Here is a 14,509-nt window from a genome sequence, read left to right as displayed (position 1 = left end):
CGATTCTGCTGTCAATCTTCTGAGAGGAGCGGGTTGAGCTTAGACATAATAAATCAACTGTTCATGTAATACTGATCAACATACAACATACTGATCATAATCTATATTCAACATTATATATTTCATCATGTTGTGCTATATAACATTGCTTAGTTTTATGTACATTTGCTCACCTGTCTAATAAAGTACATGCAAGAGTGACGTCTCTGTCAAGTCCAAGTTAGTCGTGGACGTGAAGTTTTCGGCATCTTGAAAACGCCACGCTGATATAGATCCTTGTTTTATTTCTCCTTTTGTCCCAAAGTCTGCTTGCCATGGTCCATAATGTTTGAACGAAACAACAACAGCATGAGCGTGCCACTATGGACGTAACGCAGTTGTCCACGTCTGTTGCCATCGTTACTAAGACAGTACAAGCGGAAACCAGGGATAACGCGGATATTACGTCATTGACAGGCGACAAGTTACAAGGGACGGGAACTATTTTATATTGTGAATTTCTCTGAATTTACAAATTCACTGAAGCATTTAGTACACAATTAAAAGAAAAATATAACCGTGCAAGTGGTTTTTGGATATTTTAAAGGGGTCATATAACAGTGCATGCACTATTACAAGTTGATTGTACTGAAATGTGTGTTGGCCTGTACACAACCATCATAAAATGATAAAAATCCATCCAGTGTTTTTTTTTTTTTTAATCTCCTTATATGTTTTCCCCATCTCAAATCAAGCCGTTCGACCTAGTGACGTCACACGGTCGGATGCCCCTCCCACGATTGTTGATTGACAGCAGCGTTTCAACACAGACAATCATAGTCCGCACGTCATTGTTGGAAACGTTGGAGCACTGTCTATGAGCAGAATGGCGTCTAAGCGATTGTGGTGTTCTGTTCTTGGGTGTAATAAGGAACACAGCAGTCATTTTGATGTTCCTAAACCCGAACCGCTGAAGACGCAGTGGCTGAGTTTTGTTTTCAAAGGGAATATTCCCCACGATCAACGTCAATGCTTTCATGTTTATTATTATTTCATGTAACATATTTTATCCCATCTCCTGCTTTCAATTCAATAAGGAATCAAAGTATTTTAAAATGTTATATAAATGTAAAAATATTTTTTCATAGACATCAATACAATGGGAGACTATAATAATTACTTTTTGTTACATAATTGTCAATAAAATTAAATAAAATTCAGTCACAATGAAGAAAAAACAAAATGAAGGGCCAATATCACAACACATCCCTTGTGAAGTAAAGACATTTTACATAAAAAGTATTTTTTGTATAAAAACCCTTTTTTGTATAAAAAAATTCTGAATGTATTCATTTGAAATAATATAGTCATATGCATGTGATATGGCTTGGGGGGTGGGGGGTGGTAAATCATGGGAGAATTTTCATTTTTGGGTGATTGTAAATGATTGTAAGAGTAACACACGAGGTGAAAATTATGTTACTTTGACATGCATGCGAAGGTGGAATGATATTCACTTCACAATAAGTTTTACAAAAAATATTTAATTTTTGGGTTGATTTAACAAATGTTTTCTAAAACTGCTCAAGGGAGAAGTGCCTTGAATGATTAAATGACACTCACCAGTGACAGTCACAGTGACACTCCTCATGATGCTGTAACTGCTCCTGTTGATCTTTGAACACTGTTCACTTTCACAAGTTGAAGGGATGTTTTCTTGTCACAAAAAGAATGTGAAACACGTATGTAGGTTATATAATTTTAAATCTAGTTTAAGTTAATTTTATACACTTTAAGCATTATCGTATCGCATATTGAATATCGCATCGTTTAATGAGTTATCGCATATCACATTTTTCTTCAATATCGTGCACTTAATAACTTCGTCCAGGCGATGAAGTAATGGCAGACAGAGGCTTCACCATTACCGATCTCCTCTATGAAAGGAAGGTGAAACTTGTCCTTCTTGTGAATCTTGTAAAACAGATTTTACCTGTTATGAATAGTTAATTTTTATAAACCTTTACATTTACATTTACATTTAGTCATTTAGCAGATGCTTTTATCCAAAGCGACTTACAAATTAGGACTAGGTTAAGCGAGTCATCATGAAGAGGCAAAAACAACGCAAGAAGTGCTCAAGATACTAAGTTCAGGCATTATTCAGAGTAGCATAAGCCCGATAAGTGAGGTTTTAGAGGGAAAGGGGAGGGTTTTTTTTTTTTCATGCGGTTAAGTGCTCACGGAAGAGATGGGTTTTCAGCTGTCTTTTGAAGGTTGTCGCCCTAGGGCTAGGCAACCTTTACAATGTGACCAGATGTTACCTGTTATGAAGTTATTTTTATAATCCTTTACAATGTGACCAGATTTTACCTGTTATGAATAGTTATTTTTATAAACCTTTACAATGTGACCAGATTTGACCTGTTATGAATAGTTATTTGTATAAACCTTTACAATGTTGCCAGATTTTACCTGTCAGTCATTTATTATTAAACCATATAATGTGAGCTCTGTAGATTCCCCTTAAAACTTAAAGGAATTAAGTCTTCTAGTTAGAAGGAATAAGTCACATCAAGTTTGCAAATGAATACCATCTTGACAGTAGACGGGCTCTGATAGCATACTGTCTAGGGTTTATATACTTACTGAATAGGCGAACTAGGCGGTTGCCTAGGGCGACAAATGTGTTGGGGGCGCGGGCGCCCTCTAGGGTCGCCGTTACGTTACGTTACGTTACGTTTAAAGCCTTGTTTATACTCGACGCAGCCGCAAGATCGCGAGGCGCGCGCGGCAAAAATGACGTCATTGCGGAGTGGGCGGTCTCGCGCGTTGGGTTCGCAAGACCCAATTTCGCCTGGCGGTGTGCACGGCATTTTTTGTAACAACGCGCGCGGCGCCGCATCCGAAGATGAACGACTTCGAGCCGAATCTGGCCGAGCTCGAATTTCTCACCACACCGGCACCCAGTTTGCAAGTCTAAATGAGTTGCTTACATTTAAAAAATGAGCATACAATAGCATAAAAAGTATTTTTAATGAACATAAAGGTCCATGTTTAATAAAAATGTTCACGAAACTTAATGAAATGTTTAGTGAAATTAGAAAATATGTAAGAGATTGTTAATTTATTTATGTATAGGGGAGAGTGGGGTGATTTGTGCAAGGGGGGGAAGTAGTTCCACCCTTGTTTCTGGAAAACCATAGAAGAAATTGGTCATGTGACCACATCATTTTGAAAAGCAATCACTTTTACTCATCCTCCAAAGAAGAGAGACACATGGCATGAGAGTTAAGCATATTTTAGTGCAAAAAACTGTTTTTTCCCTTTCAAAGTAAAATTTCTATGATTAAGGTTTTTTGATTGTAGTGTCTGAACAATTATAGACAAGTTTGAAAACATTTCACACATGTTTTAGTGCTTTAGTAGGCTACACAATGAGTCTATACAGTTAGCATGATGTTAGCTCTTAACTGCTGGATCATGCTAGTTTTTCAAACTTGTGGGTCCGGGGTGATTTGTGCCAAAGGGCCTGGGTTAAGTTGTGCCAGATCCAGACCACCTAGACCTACATTCTCACAGGGGATAATCTTGAGAAGTGAGGAGATGGGCATGCCTCATCATTGTTTTACTTGGGCCTGCTTGTTATTTGTTTAATTTAGCTAACACTGATTTCAGTTTTGAGTTTGCACTATGTTATTAAAGAGAAGTTTTATTCCGTTTTTAAGTGGCCTATGTCACAATAGGATGTTTAGAAATGAGCCTAGTCACTTTATTCTTATATGTTACATAATTGACAAACAGCACTGTCAACAGGCATCTATTGCCAAAGCCTTTTTGCCTGAAATGATTCACAAATATCATATATTGTGTTGCTATGGTGCTCTAAATGGTTGCTAGGGCGTAGCTTGATAGCTTCACAATGATCCTGAGAGACTTATTGGTCGTCTGAGTAAAATGAGCCCGCCCCCTTGTCTCTATGACACTGTGATCCAGAGTTATGTTCAATACAAAATCCCTATGCAATTGACCATAGTAGGAAAAACGCATGCTATGGTATTCCAGGGTGACAATATCTAAATAAACCTTCAATGAGTAATTTTGTATTGAATTTATCTTGCTTTCATATAGCATTATGGTTCATAACATTAAAATGTTCTGTTTTACTTCAGAAATCACTGGCACAATTTACCCCCATTGTATTCCACCAAAAGCACAACTTCCCCCGCACCAGGGGCAAGTTGTGCCATGAGACCACTTTTTTTCCAAGAGCTATATTTCTGAAACAATTTATTTCAGATCCAAAATTATTGTTCTCAGGGATGCACCACATCCTGAAATATATGTACATCCTTAAGTTGAAGGCATTACTGCCATGGCCTCACTTTAAAGTCACTTTGAGTAAAAACTGGCACAACTCACCCCACTCTCCCCTACACATTCTCATATCCATATATTTTGTTTTATTGTCACTAGTAATAATCTCAGGGTTTAGCCTACTGGGGTTTACACGATTCTTTCTGTAGTGTGGTATTGGTGGCGGTGTACTAAAATAAACATTGTCACGTGTGTATAGCTTCTTCTTCTAACCGCTGATTCCTGATGGTTTAGAGGATAATTACTTGAGTCGCCCCCTATCGTTTCAAAGAATAGTACACCGGCGAGCGCGTCAAGTATAAACGCCTCGTCCGTTTGCGGAGGTGCGCGCGCAGTCTGCGGAGACTCGCGCTGCGGAGCCAGGCGAAAGTATAAACAAGGCTTAATACGTTAGGCAAGTGCGCTCTGCTGGCGCGTTGATGAAGAAAATGAAGCGGTCTAATAAACCCTCCGGTGCACAGGGAAGAAAACGGAGAAAGGAAGAAGATAAAAGGAAAGCCCAGTATAGAGGTAAATCTTCTCATCTCAGCCATTAAGGTGTTAAATGAAATAAATTTGCTTAGTATTGTGCATCATCACCTATATTGAACGTTTCATTGCTGTCACTAAGCTATCACTAACGTTAGCTAGCTAGTTACTTTGCTAGTTTGCTACGTATTACTAGCAAATGTAACTTCACTGATAACCTACATGGATGTAAATGTCAAAAGACCAGTATTTCGGATAACGTATGCATGCTAGTTATGAAAAGTACAGTTGCTCTATACTCTACATTCATTATAACTAGCAGGCTCATACACACACACAGTAACCATTATGCTGATAGTGGTGTTGACGTGGTGTTCACCCCACTGTACAGGTCCCCTCTAGGAATATACTAAAATGTTTTTTTTTTTTTTTTTTTTTGGCCATGGCCAGATGCACTCAGGCAATATTTGCAGAGGCCGGCACCTGCTGGAGAAAGGACACCTGATCCTTCATGTTCTCCTCTCTCTGAAATTTGTAAGTACAACTAGTACTATTGTTGCTGTTATTGTTATTGTTATTATTATTAGCAATTATTACTTTTATAATCACATCACATTAATACTACTAATTGTAATCAGTAGTATTATTTAGCCTTGTAGCAGCCTAATAGATTAGTAATAATAGTAGTGGTGGTAGTAATTGTAATTGATCTACTACAAGTTACATGGTCAGAGATAAAATGTATTTGTACAATGCAACTATGTGGTAGGATGATAGAAATGACCAAATGCAATTGTGTAACGAACAGCATGGATGAACTCTGTGTTTAAATACATACAGCTGCAGGATTAGGGACATCCAGTAGTAGTACTCCAGGGACCAGTGACCAGGCCAGAAACACACAGCCTGCATCAAGTGAGTCTATTTAATAGTATTTATTCAAGCCACATCCATACTTTAAAGTACAATAGAAAAAGGTTAGCAAGTATTAAAATACAATAGCTTGTTTTCTTAAAGAAGTTCAACCATATTCATCATTTCACTCACTGCTTGTCTGGCTATACAATATGCTTGTATACAGGTGAAGGGACACCCTGGACCACATCAAGCACTCAGGGCACCAGTGAAAGACAGACGACTGAGACCAGGGACACACAGCCTGAAGGAAGTTAGTCCTTTGAATAACTAATTCAAGCTTACAACCATCTGACAATATGTACTAGAAGATAATGAAAACACATGGAAATCACAATAACATCCCATCCCTATGAATCTAATTTCAACCACAGTTTTAGTAATTTTCACTAATTTAATTTAACACCACTGATCTGGCTGTTGCAGGTGAAGGGGCCACATCTAATATTCCAGGAACCAGTGAAACACAGACCACTGAGACCAGGGATACTCAGCCTGAAGCAAATAAGACCCTTGAATACGTTTATTCAACCACAATTTAAAACTTCAGTGACTTGTTTCCAAGTAAACATTGACATTCCTCATTAATTAATCAAAACCAAAATCAAGGGGGCAAAACTCAATCTCGCCTAGGGCAACCAAAGCGCTAGAGCTGGTCCTGCCATAAATATATTTCAGAAAATTAGGCTAATTATACAGAGCCTTTCTTCAAAATATGTTTAGCCCTCTCCGTAAATAACATTTTTAGGCTACATTACGTTTTATTCATTTGGCAGAAGCTCACTCACATTACATTCAAGCTACATTTGATCAGTTAATGCACTGATGTAAAATAATATTTACTAACAGCATGATGCCATGTTACATTTTATACGAAGTAGGCCAATTTATACTAAGTTCCCATTTTAACACCACTGAAATTGATCTGGGCTGATTCTATGATTTGTCGTCATCCTGTAATAATCCTACCATCACTACATAACTACGTACATACACAGAAATCGGTGCAACATGGGAAAAGAGATTGGAACAAATTTTGTCTTACCGTGGTTGAGTAAAATCAAGATCACAAGAGCAAATTAAAGAGAAGCGACATTTTCACCACTTTTCCTCGTAATGAAGATTCTGATTCATAAAAGCGTTCTGTTCTTCTTAGATTGCGACGCAGTTCCAACTAGTTGAGGTGAACTTATCTGAGGCTTATAATATATCTCCAGAAAGTAGAGCGATGACATGTCATGAACGTTCTTGTCGTTTTCTAATTTGCATAATCAAAAAGACTTTTCACCGTGTTTTTGTAATACATCATATATAGGCCTACTTTTATCGCATTAGTATATTACATTGCTTATTCCTAACCCCCGATATTGTTAAAGACTACTATTCTGTTGAGTAAAGTGGTTTTAAAGGGGTGGTTGATTGCTATTTCACTTTTTTTCATTTTAAATACTGTGTAATGTTGCTGTTGGTGCATGAACAGTATCTGCAAAGTTGCTGCGCTGAAAGTTCAACGTAAGCGGAGATATCATCTTTTAAAAATCAGGAAGTTTAATGCCTACAAAAACGACTCAAATGGGACTACAACGAGATACTTCCCGGGTTTTATACGTAACTAACCCATACATTTACATCAACCCTCCCTCCGGAACGTTCTGCTGTCGAAGAGGAGGAGTTATGGTGGAGAGCTGTAGCCGTCAAAGTGTGTTATTTTCACCCAGCTGTCAGGTCTTCTGTGTTCAGGCTTCCTACAGACGCTGTAGTTCGTCAACAATGGTTAAAATTTATGTTTGATTATGTTCCTGACAATTACAATCATAGTTTAGCTCTCTGTGCTGCGCATTTTACGGAAGACAGCTTCCAGAATCTACACGAGTTCAATGCCGGATTCAACAAGAAACTATTACTACAACATGAAGCAGTTCCAGCTTTAAAACCAGAGGCAGCAGTTGTTGGGCCACAACCTGAAAGTAAGATTTAATCATTTTAAATGTATTTGCCTGTATAATTTAAGACGTAATGTTTTAGTTTTATCAAGGATGTTGTAACGGTGGCAGGCCCCAGATAGAATTTAAATCAACAAATTAAAGAGGTATATAAAAGAAAATACTAGTTCGGGCGCCAGACAAGGTTATCTTGTCAAAAAAATATTATTTTTATTTTATTCCTCCCCAGAATAGCTATCTAAGCCACCAGTTACAAATAAACAAATCAGAATCACACCAAGAAAGTTCAGTTTCACGGTTATATTTTCATTATTTTCAGAAAGCAGACAAAACCTCAATTTCACTACCAGCAAGGAATCAAACAAACTAAACACACAAAAGAAAAAAAAAAAAACTTCAAGTTCTAAGTACAGTATTTTTTACCAGTTTGAATTAGATCAACAAAGAAAAAAGAAAAAAAACATGCGCAAGTTGTTGGTGCTGGGGTAGAAGTATCTCGGTTGTATTCGTCAGCAGTTTCAACACTCAACACAGATGGAACCACCGGCACCAGATGTTGCTACCCCAGTCTGGCCTCCGGCACCCCGTCCTCTACTTTCTTCAACTGGACCTCTTCGTGCTCCTTTCCATTTCACTCCTACTCAAGCCAGCACCACTGACTTCCCAGGAACCCATGTGCGGTTTGCAACTTCACCACTAGCTGGCAGTACTCCTGTTCAACCCTTCACCTGGGAACAGGAACCGAATGGCGACTCCATGCAGATATGTACATCACCTGGGCCTTCATCTTTATCTTCAGTGGCACAGCAGGACTTGCCTGGCATCCTGTCAACTCCTGGAACAGGAATGCATCAACTCACTCAAGTTAAAGGAAACTGGGACACATTGACACAACATATGCAAACCCATGAGAAAACCATTGGTGAACTTGCCAAAGAACTTAAAACCATGACTGCACATCACGACAGCCTGATTTCTAACCTTGCTGATAAACTCAAGCAAAACAAACAAGAAGTGCTCACCCACATTTCTGAAAGTAAGAAGCATGTGAAGGAAGAGACTGATCAACTCACTAAGTCACTTAAAGTCATGATTTCTGATGAACTTCACAAAGCTAAGACTACATATGTGTCTGAAGTGCGGTTCATGATTGACCAACTTTAAGTGGAGCTTCAGCAAGACATCAAAACCTACCTGGTAACCCATCAAAGTAATTATGACCAGTTGTCAACAGAGCTCACCCAGTGCACCCAAACCACCAACACACTGTGTGCAACTGTAAAAAGCTTACAAACTGAACTTGAGAAAAGACTCGAAAAGCAAGAGAAACAACTGACTGACCTGCAGACAAGAGATTACTCACCCTTACCTCTGACCAGTCCAGTTTCACCTGCAGTATCACCAGTTACTGCTCCATTGCCTCTGACCACTGCAGTTTCACCTACATCACCAGTGACCCCTCCAATGCTTCCTGCTCCTGTTGTAAAGAGTGATCATCTTAAAGGGGGGGTGAAATGCTCATTTTCACTCAATCTCCTGTTAATCCTGAGTACCTATAGAGTAGCATTGCATCCTTTATATCTCCAAAAAGTCTTTAGTTTTATTATATTTATAATAGACAGATAGGCTATACCGAGTTTTTCCGGAAAAAACCGAGCGGCTGAAGGCGGGCCGTGTGGGCGGAGCTAAAGCTGTGCTAACCAAGCTATAACAACAACACAGAGAGACATTTTAAGCAGTTTACTCACCGCCTGCAATCGCAAACCTTTATCATTGTGATTGCTCGATCCTTAAGCATTAGACGATCTGCAAATCCGTCGATGTGGCCTTTGTTTATAAAACAATCAACGTTGAAATGCAGGGAACAAACAGTCTCGCACAACTCCGTTTTTGCCCCAGAAAAACAATCTACATCCACTGTTCTTAACGCTGGGTTGTTTGGGAATCTGTGCAGGGGTGTCTTGCCCTGGCTGGCAGCCAAAAACACACTTCTTTGGTGAGCTGAGCAGAGCGCTTTGATGAGGTAACGTACTGCTTTCGCTCTCTCTCTCTCTCTCCTCTGTCTGGTGTACCGGCGCGCGCGCGCGTCTTTCCGGCAGAAGTGCCCTTAGGACCCATATAAGGAAATTCCGCCCTATCTTACGTAAGACAGAGCCATACTCGAAAAAAACTTTCCGAAACTTGTGACAAACCGGAAGGAGTATTTTTGGAACAAAAATACTCCTTCAAACGTACAACTTAACTTTTGAAACTTTGTCCATGTTTAGCATGGGAATCCAACTCTTTAACAGTGTAAAAAACTCAGTATGCATGAAACAGCAATTCACCCCCCCTTTAAGATTACATTTCCTACTTTTGGGAGACAGTCAGATGACGTGGACCCCTTGCTCTATCTAACTCGATGTCAGGATTTCTTGGCGTTACATCCTCTTACTAATGCTGACATCCTGGCCACTTTCCGCACTGTCCTTTACGGTACTGCCCGGGACTGGTGGGAAGTTGCACGATCCTCAATAACTACGTGGGAAGAGTTTGAAGCTGCATTCCTCTCTGCTTTCCTCTCAGAGGATTATGAAGACGAGCTAGCTGAAAGGGTAAGGGCAAGAACACAGGGAGAAAGAGAGAGCATTAGAGACTTTGCATTTACATACAGAGCTCTCTGCAAAAGGTGGAAGCCCACCTTGACGGACAGTGAGTTGGTGAAAATGATTTTGAAAAATATGAATCCCTACCTTGCAAGCCAGATTCGCAGTCGGGTGAACACAGTCGATGAACTTGTGAAATTGAGCCAACAGTTGGAAAAAGACTACGAACAACAACTGCAATATGAAAAACGTGTGAGTTCTAAGCAACCCCTATCCATGCCTCAAATACCTATTCCCAACCGCCCGGCAGAGAAGCCTTTAGTGCAATGCTGGCGATGTAAAGGCCATCACTCACCTGGCAGCTGTCCTCACTTTGTCTCTTCTCAGTCCCAGTCACCTCAGTCCACCAGCCAACACCCTTCCTCCAATAGCAAGCGGACAACATTTCCATCTTCTAAAGGTACTGGTCCATCTGGCAATCGCTCTGTGTCTGCCACCTTTCCCCACAATTCATCAACAACTGGTAAGAAACCACCACCTACTGCAATTGTTCCACAACAATTAGTGATACCACTTTGCATTGGTACCTGGAAGGGAAAAGCCATTGTTGATACTGGGGCTAGCTACACCCTTCTACATGAGAATCTCTGGAAGGAGCTCACTTCACAAAAACTCCATCCATGGACCCAGGGTCCGCTCTACCTAGCCAATGGGGAAGCAGAAATTCCTTTAGGTTGGATAAACATGCCAATCACCCAACATCAAAAAGTATTCACCATACCTGCTGTTGTCCTATCAGCCAAAGCCCTGGCCTATGCAGTCGTATTAGGACTTGACTTCATCTTCTCCAGTGGGCTGCAGATCAATGTGGCAGATCAAAAGTATTCATTTCAGTCCAATCCTAAAGAGTATTATCCTTTCCAGCCAACAAATGCCAGTGTACCAGTTATCAGCTCCCAACATTCAAGGGGAAAGATGGAAAATAAAAATCCCAACAGCCTCTCCTTTCTTTCTTCTGTTCCTCCTCCTCAACTTAACGTGTTTCAACCAGCCTACCTGGATGAAAAGACACTAATTGACACTGCTGTACAGGATGCCCACTTACCTCCGGAAGGCAAGCAGCAGCTACAGCAGATCCTCGAGTCAAACCCTCAAGTTTGTACCCTTCGTCCGGGACGTACTGAAGTTACACAGCATCACATATATACTAACCACCAAGTACCTATAAAACAAAGACCGTACCGCACAACACCTGCCAAACAAGCTGTCATTACAGAGCAACTGGAAGAGATGTTGACTGCAGGCATCGTAGAACCGTCACACTCTGGATGGGCCTCACCTGTTGTCTTGGTCCCTAAAAAAGACGGAAGCCTTAGGTTATGTGTGGACTACAGAAAAGTTAATGCCATTACAGAGAATGATGCTTACCCATTACCCAACATCACTGAGATCTTGGAGTCACTATCTGGAGCGGCCATCTTTTCCACCATTGACCTTAAAAGTGGCTACTGGCAGGTAAACATGGATTAAGAAAGTAAACCAAAGACTGCTTTCACAACTTCATCAGGACTGTTTCAGTTTAATGTTATGCCATTTGGGTTAAAAAATGCCCCAGCAACCTTCCAAAGACTAATGGAGAACGTTCTAGGAGAATTGCGTGGAAACATCTGCTTTGTCTACATTGACGACATCATTATTTACTCACCATCTGTAGCCCAGCACTTCTCCGACCTCCAAGCTGTTCTTTACAAGCTGCAAATGGCTGGCCTCACCATTAATTTAAAAAAAAGCAAGTTCTGTCTTCAGAAAATAACTTTTCTGGGACATGTTGTCAGCGTCCAAGGCATAGCTGCAGACCCAAGTAAAGTGGAGGCTATACGTGAATACCCTGTGCCCACCAACATCAAGGAGGTCCAGCGCTTCCTGGGGTTAGCCGGGTGGTACCACCGGTTTGTACCAAACTTCTCCAGGATCACTGAACCCATCAATGCACTGAAAAAAAAGGGGTGTTCATTCCTCTGGTCACAACAATGTCAGCAAGCCTTTGAACATTTAAAATGCTGTCTTACCTCTCCTCCCATTCTTGGCCATCCTGACCTTCAACTGCCTTTTACTGTCTATACGGATGCCAGTAACACTGGTCTGGGTGCTGTGCTGACCCAGCGCAAGGAACAGGGATTGGAACAAGTTATTGCTTATGCCAGTAGAACCCTGAACAAAGCAGAGACCAATTACACAGCCACCAAAAAAGAGTGTTTGGCTGTAATATGGGCCCTGGAAAAATGGCAGCACTACCTAGAGCACAAACTGTTCACTGTCATCACAGACCACTCAGCGTTACAATGGGTAATGTCTTCCACAAAAACCACGAGTCGCCTCATCCGGTGGGCCTTGCGACTACAGAGATTTGATTTTATCATTGAATATCGCAAAGGGAAACTAAATATGGCACCTGATGCTCTGTCTCGGATTAACACCAGTTGTAACCTGTACACCAGCCAACACCAACAGGAGAATGCTGAGTTTCCGATGTCTCCAGCCACAATCTGGGAAGAACAGCACAAAGACCCTGTCATCACCAACACATTTCAAGCACTTGCAGAAAATGATTCCTCTCTAAAAGATCAGTATGAGATAGTGGAAGATAAACTCTATCACAAAACTCACCTGCCGAACAATCAAGTTCATTACAGAGTCTACATTCCTACCAGCCTTGTGTCGTCCATTCTACACCACTACCACTCTAATCCCTGGAGCGGTCATGTAGGTATTTATAATACCTACAAGCGTATCCATGATGTTGCATTCTGGCCTGGAATGTGGACTGACATAAAACACCACGTTAAAAAATGTGTCAAATGCCAGACTCTTAAGGGAGAAAATCAGAAACCTGTGGGCAAACTACAACAAGTCACCACCACCCGTCCCAACGAGATGCTTGGAGTGGACATTATGGGGCCAATGCCACGCAGCACACAGCAAAATGAGTACCTCTTAGTCTTTGTAGATTACTACTCCCGGTGGGTGGAATTTTTCCCCATGCGCAACGCTAAAGCTGAGACTGTTGCATTACTGCTTCGGAAGGAAATTCTAACCCGTTGGGGGGTGCCAGACTTCATTCTGTCGGATAGAGGTACACAATTTGTGTCATCACTGTTCAGAGAACTCTGTCAAAAGTGGAGTATCAAACCTAAATTGACAACATCATACCATCCACAAACAAATATGACAGAGAGGGTTAATCGTATGCTCAAATGCATGATTTCTGCCTATGTGGACAACAATCACAGAAAATGGGACCAATACTTACCGGAACTCCGTTTCGCTATTAATTCAGCTGTCCAGGAAACGATTGGGATGACCCCTGCAGAGCTTCATTTGGGGAGGAAACTGCAAAGTCCCATGGACAAGGTGTTACATGGCAAGAATCTAACTCCAGACTGCACATCCTACGATACAGTCCACCACCTAACTGAGCTTCAGACCAAGGCCATGGAATGCTGTAAAAAAGCACAAAAGAGACAGCTTCGGAATTATAATAAAAGAAGACGAGATGTCACATACAAGGAAAAGGATCGTGTGTGGATGAGAACCTTTCCCCAGTCTAGTGCACAACACCACTTCACTGCAAAACTGGCTCAAAAATGGAAAGGCCCTTACCGTGTCGTAAAGCAGGTGGGTCCATTGAACTATCGAATAGCGCTAGAGTCCACTGGCGAAGATGTTCGTATAGTGCATGTGTGCAACCTGAAACCATGCTTTCCCACGGCTGAAGAGCTGGAATGCCATGAGAAGAAAAGGCTCCGCCAAATATTCAATGAATCTTCTGATGAAGAGGAATTCATTGGATTTTAAATATGATTCACATTTCCACAACCATAGGTTGTTTTCTCCAGGGAGGGAGAGTGTGGCAGTACGGAAAAGTTTGTAAGCTACGTGACTGGATGGAGGAGGGAAATTAATTATCCGGAAGTGAGGAAATGAGTATATAAGGTGGAGTTGTAGGAGAGGAAGGGGAGGAGAGAGAAGAAAAAACGGAAACGGGTTACCTGAGAACGACCGCAGAGTCAGGGAGATGCGAGACGTTGTGTTTGAGCTTGGGTGGATGGATCGCTAGAGTGAGCGTGAGTTGCCGTGGCAATTGAGTGTGCGCTGCACGTCTAGATACCGGCTGCACAGCGAAGCTTGTCTTGTATGCTGATGAGTATGAGCAAGTTCTCCAGGTGATTCCCTGTTTACCTG

At 41.1% G+C, this 14,509-nt stretch overlaps 1 protein-coding gene and 1 long non-coding RNA gene across 3 annotated transcripts; one reads left to right on the top strand and one right to left on the bottom strand.

Moving 5' to 3' along the window:
* The first annotated feature begins 4,428 nt into the window (after nt 1–4,428).
* LOC311084812 (uncharacterized protein) lies at nt 4,429–7,151 on the top strand. The gene is made up of 5 exons (XM_084117109.1): nt 4,429–4,866; nt 5,275–5,358; nt 5,665–5,739; nt 5,906–5,992; nt 6,166–7,151. The coding sequence occupies exons 1-5, from the start codon at nt 4,776–4,778 to the stop codon at nt 6,279–6,281; spliced, it is 453 nt and encodes a 150-aa protein (XP_083973235.1). The 5' UTR covers nt 4,429–4,775; the 3' UTR covers nt 6,282–7,151.
* Nucleotides 7,152–11,513: 4,362 nt separating this feature from the next.
* On the bottom strand, nt 11,514–13,856 carry LOC311085241. Of its 2 annotated transcripts, XR_014606758.1 has the most exons (4): nt 13,578–13,856; nt 12,563–13,387; nt 12,337–12,478; nt 11,514–12,259 (listed from the first exon to the last, which is right to left on the bottom strand). It is a non-coding gene; the product is annotated as an uncharacterized lncRNA (long non-coding RNA). The 2 variants fall into 2 exon arrangements; XR_014606757.1 differs by having other exon boundaries at nt 12,337–13,387.
* Nucleotides 13,857–14,509: the final 653 nt, after the last annotated feature.

Source organism: Abramis brama (genome assembly GCF_963993115.1).
Source record: "Abramis brama genome assembly, chromosome: 6".
NCBI classification, from domain to species: domain Eukaryota; kingdom Metazoa; phylum Chordata; class Actinopteri; order Cypriniformes; family Leuciscidae; genus Abramis; species Abramis brama.
Note: the sequence above shows the minus strand (reverse complement) of the source record. Positions and strands in the feature narration are given on the sequence as shown.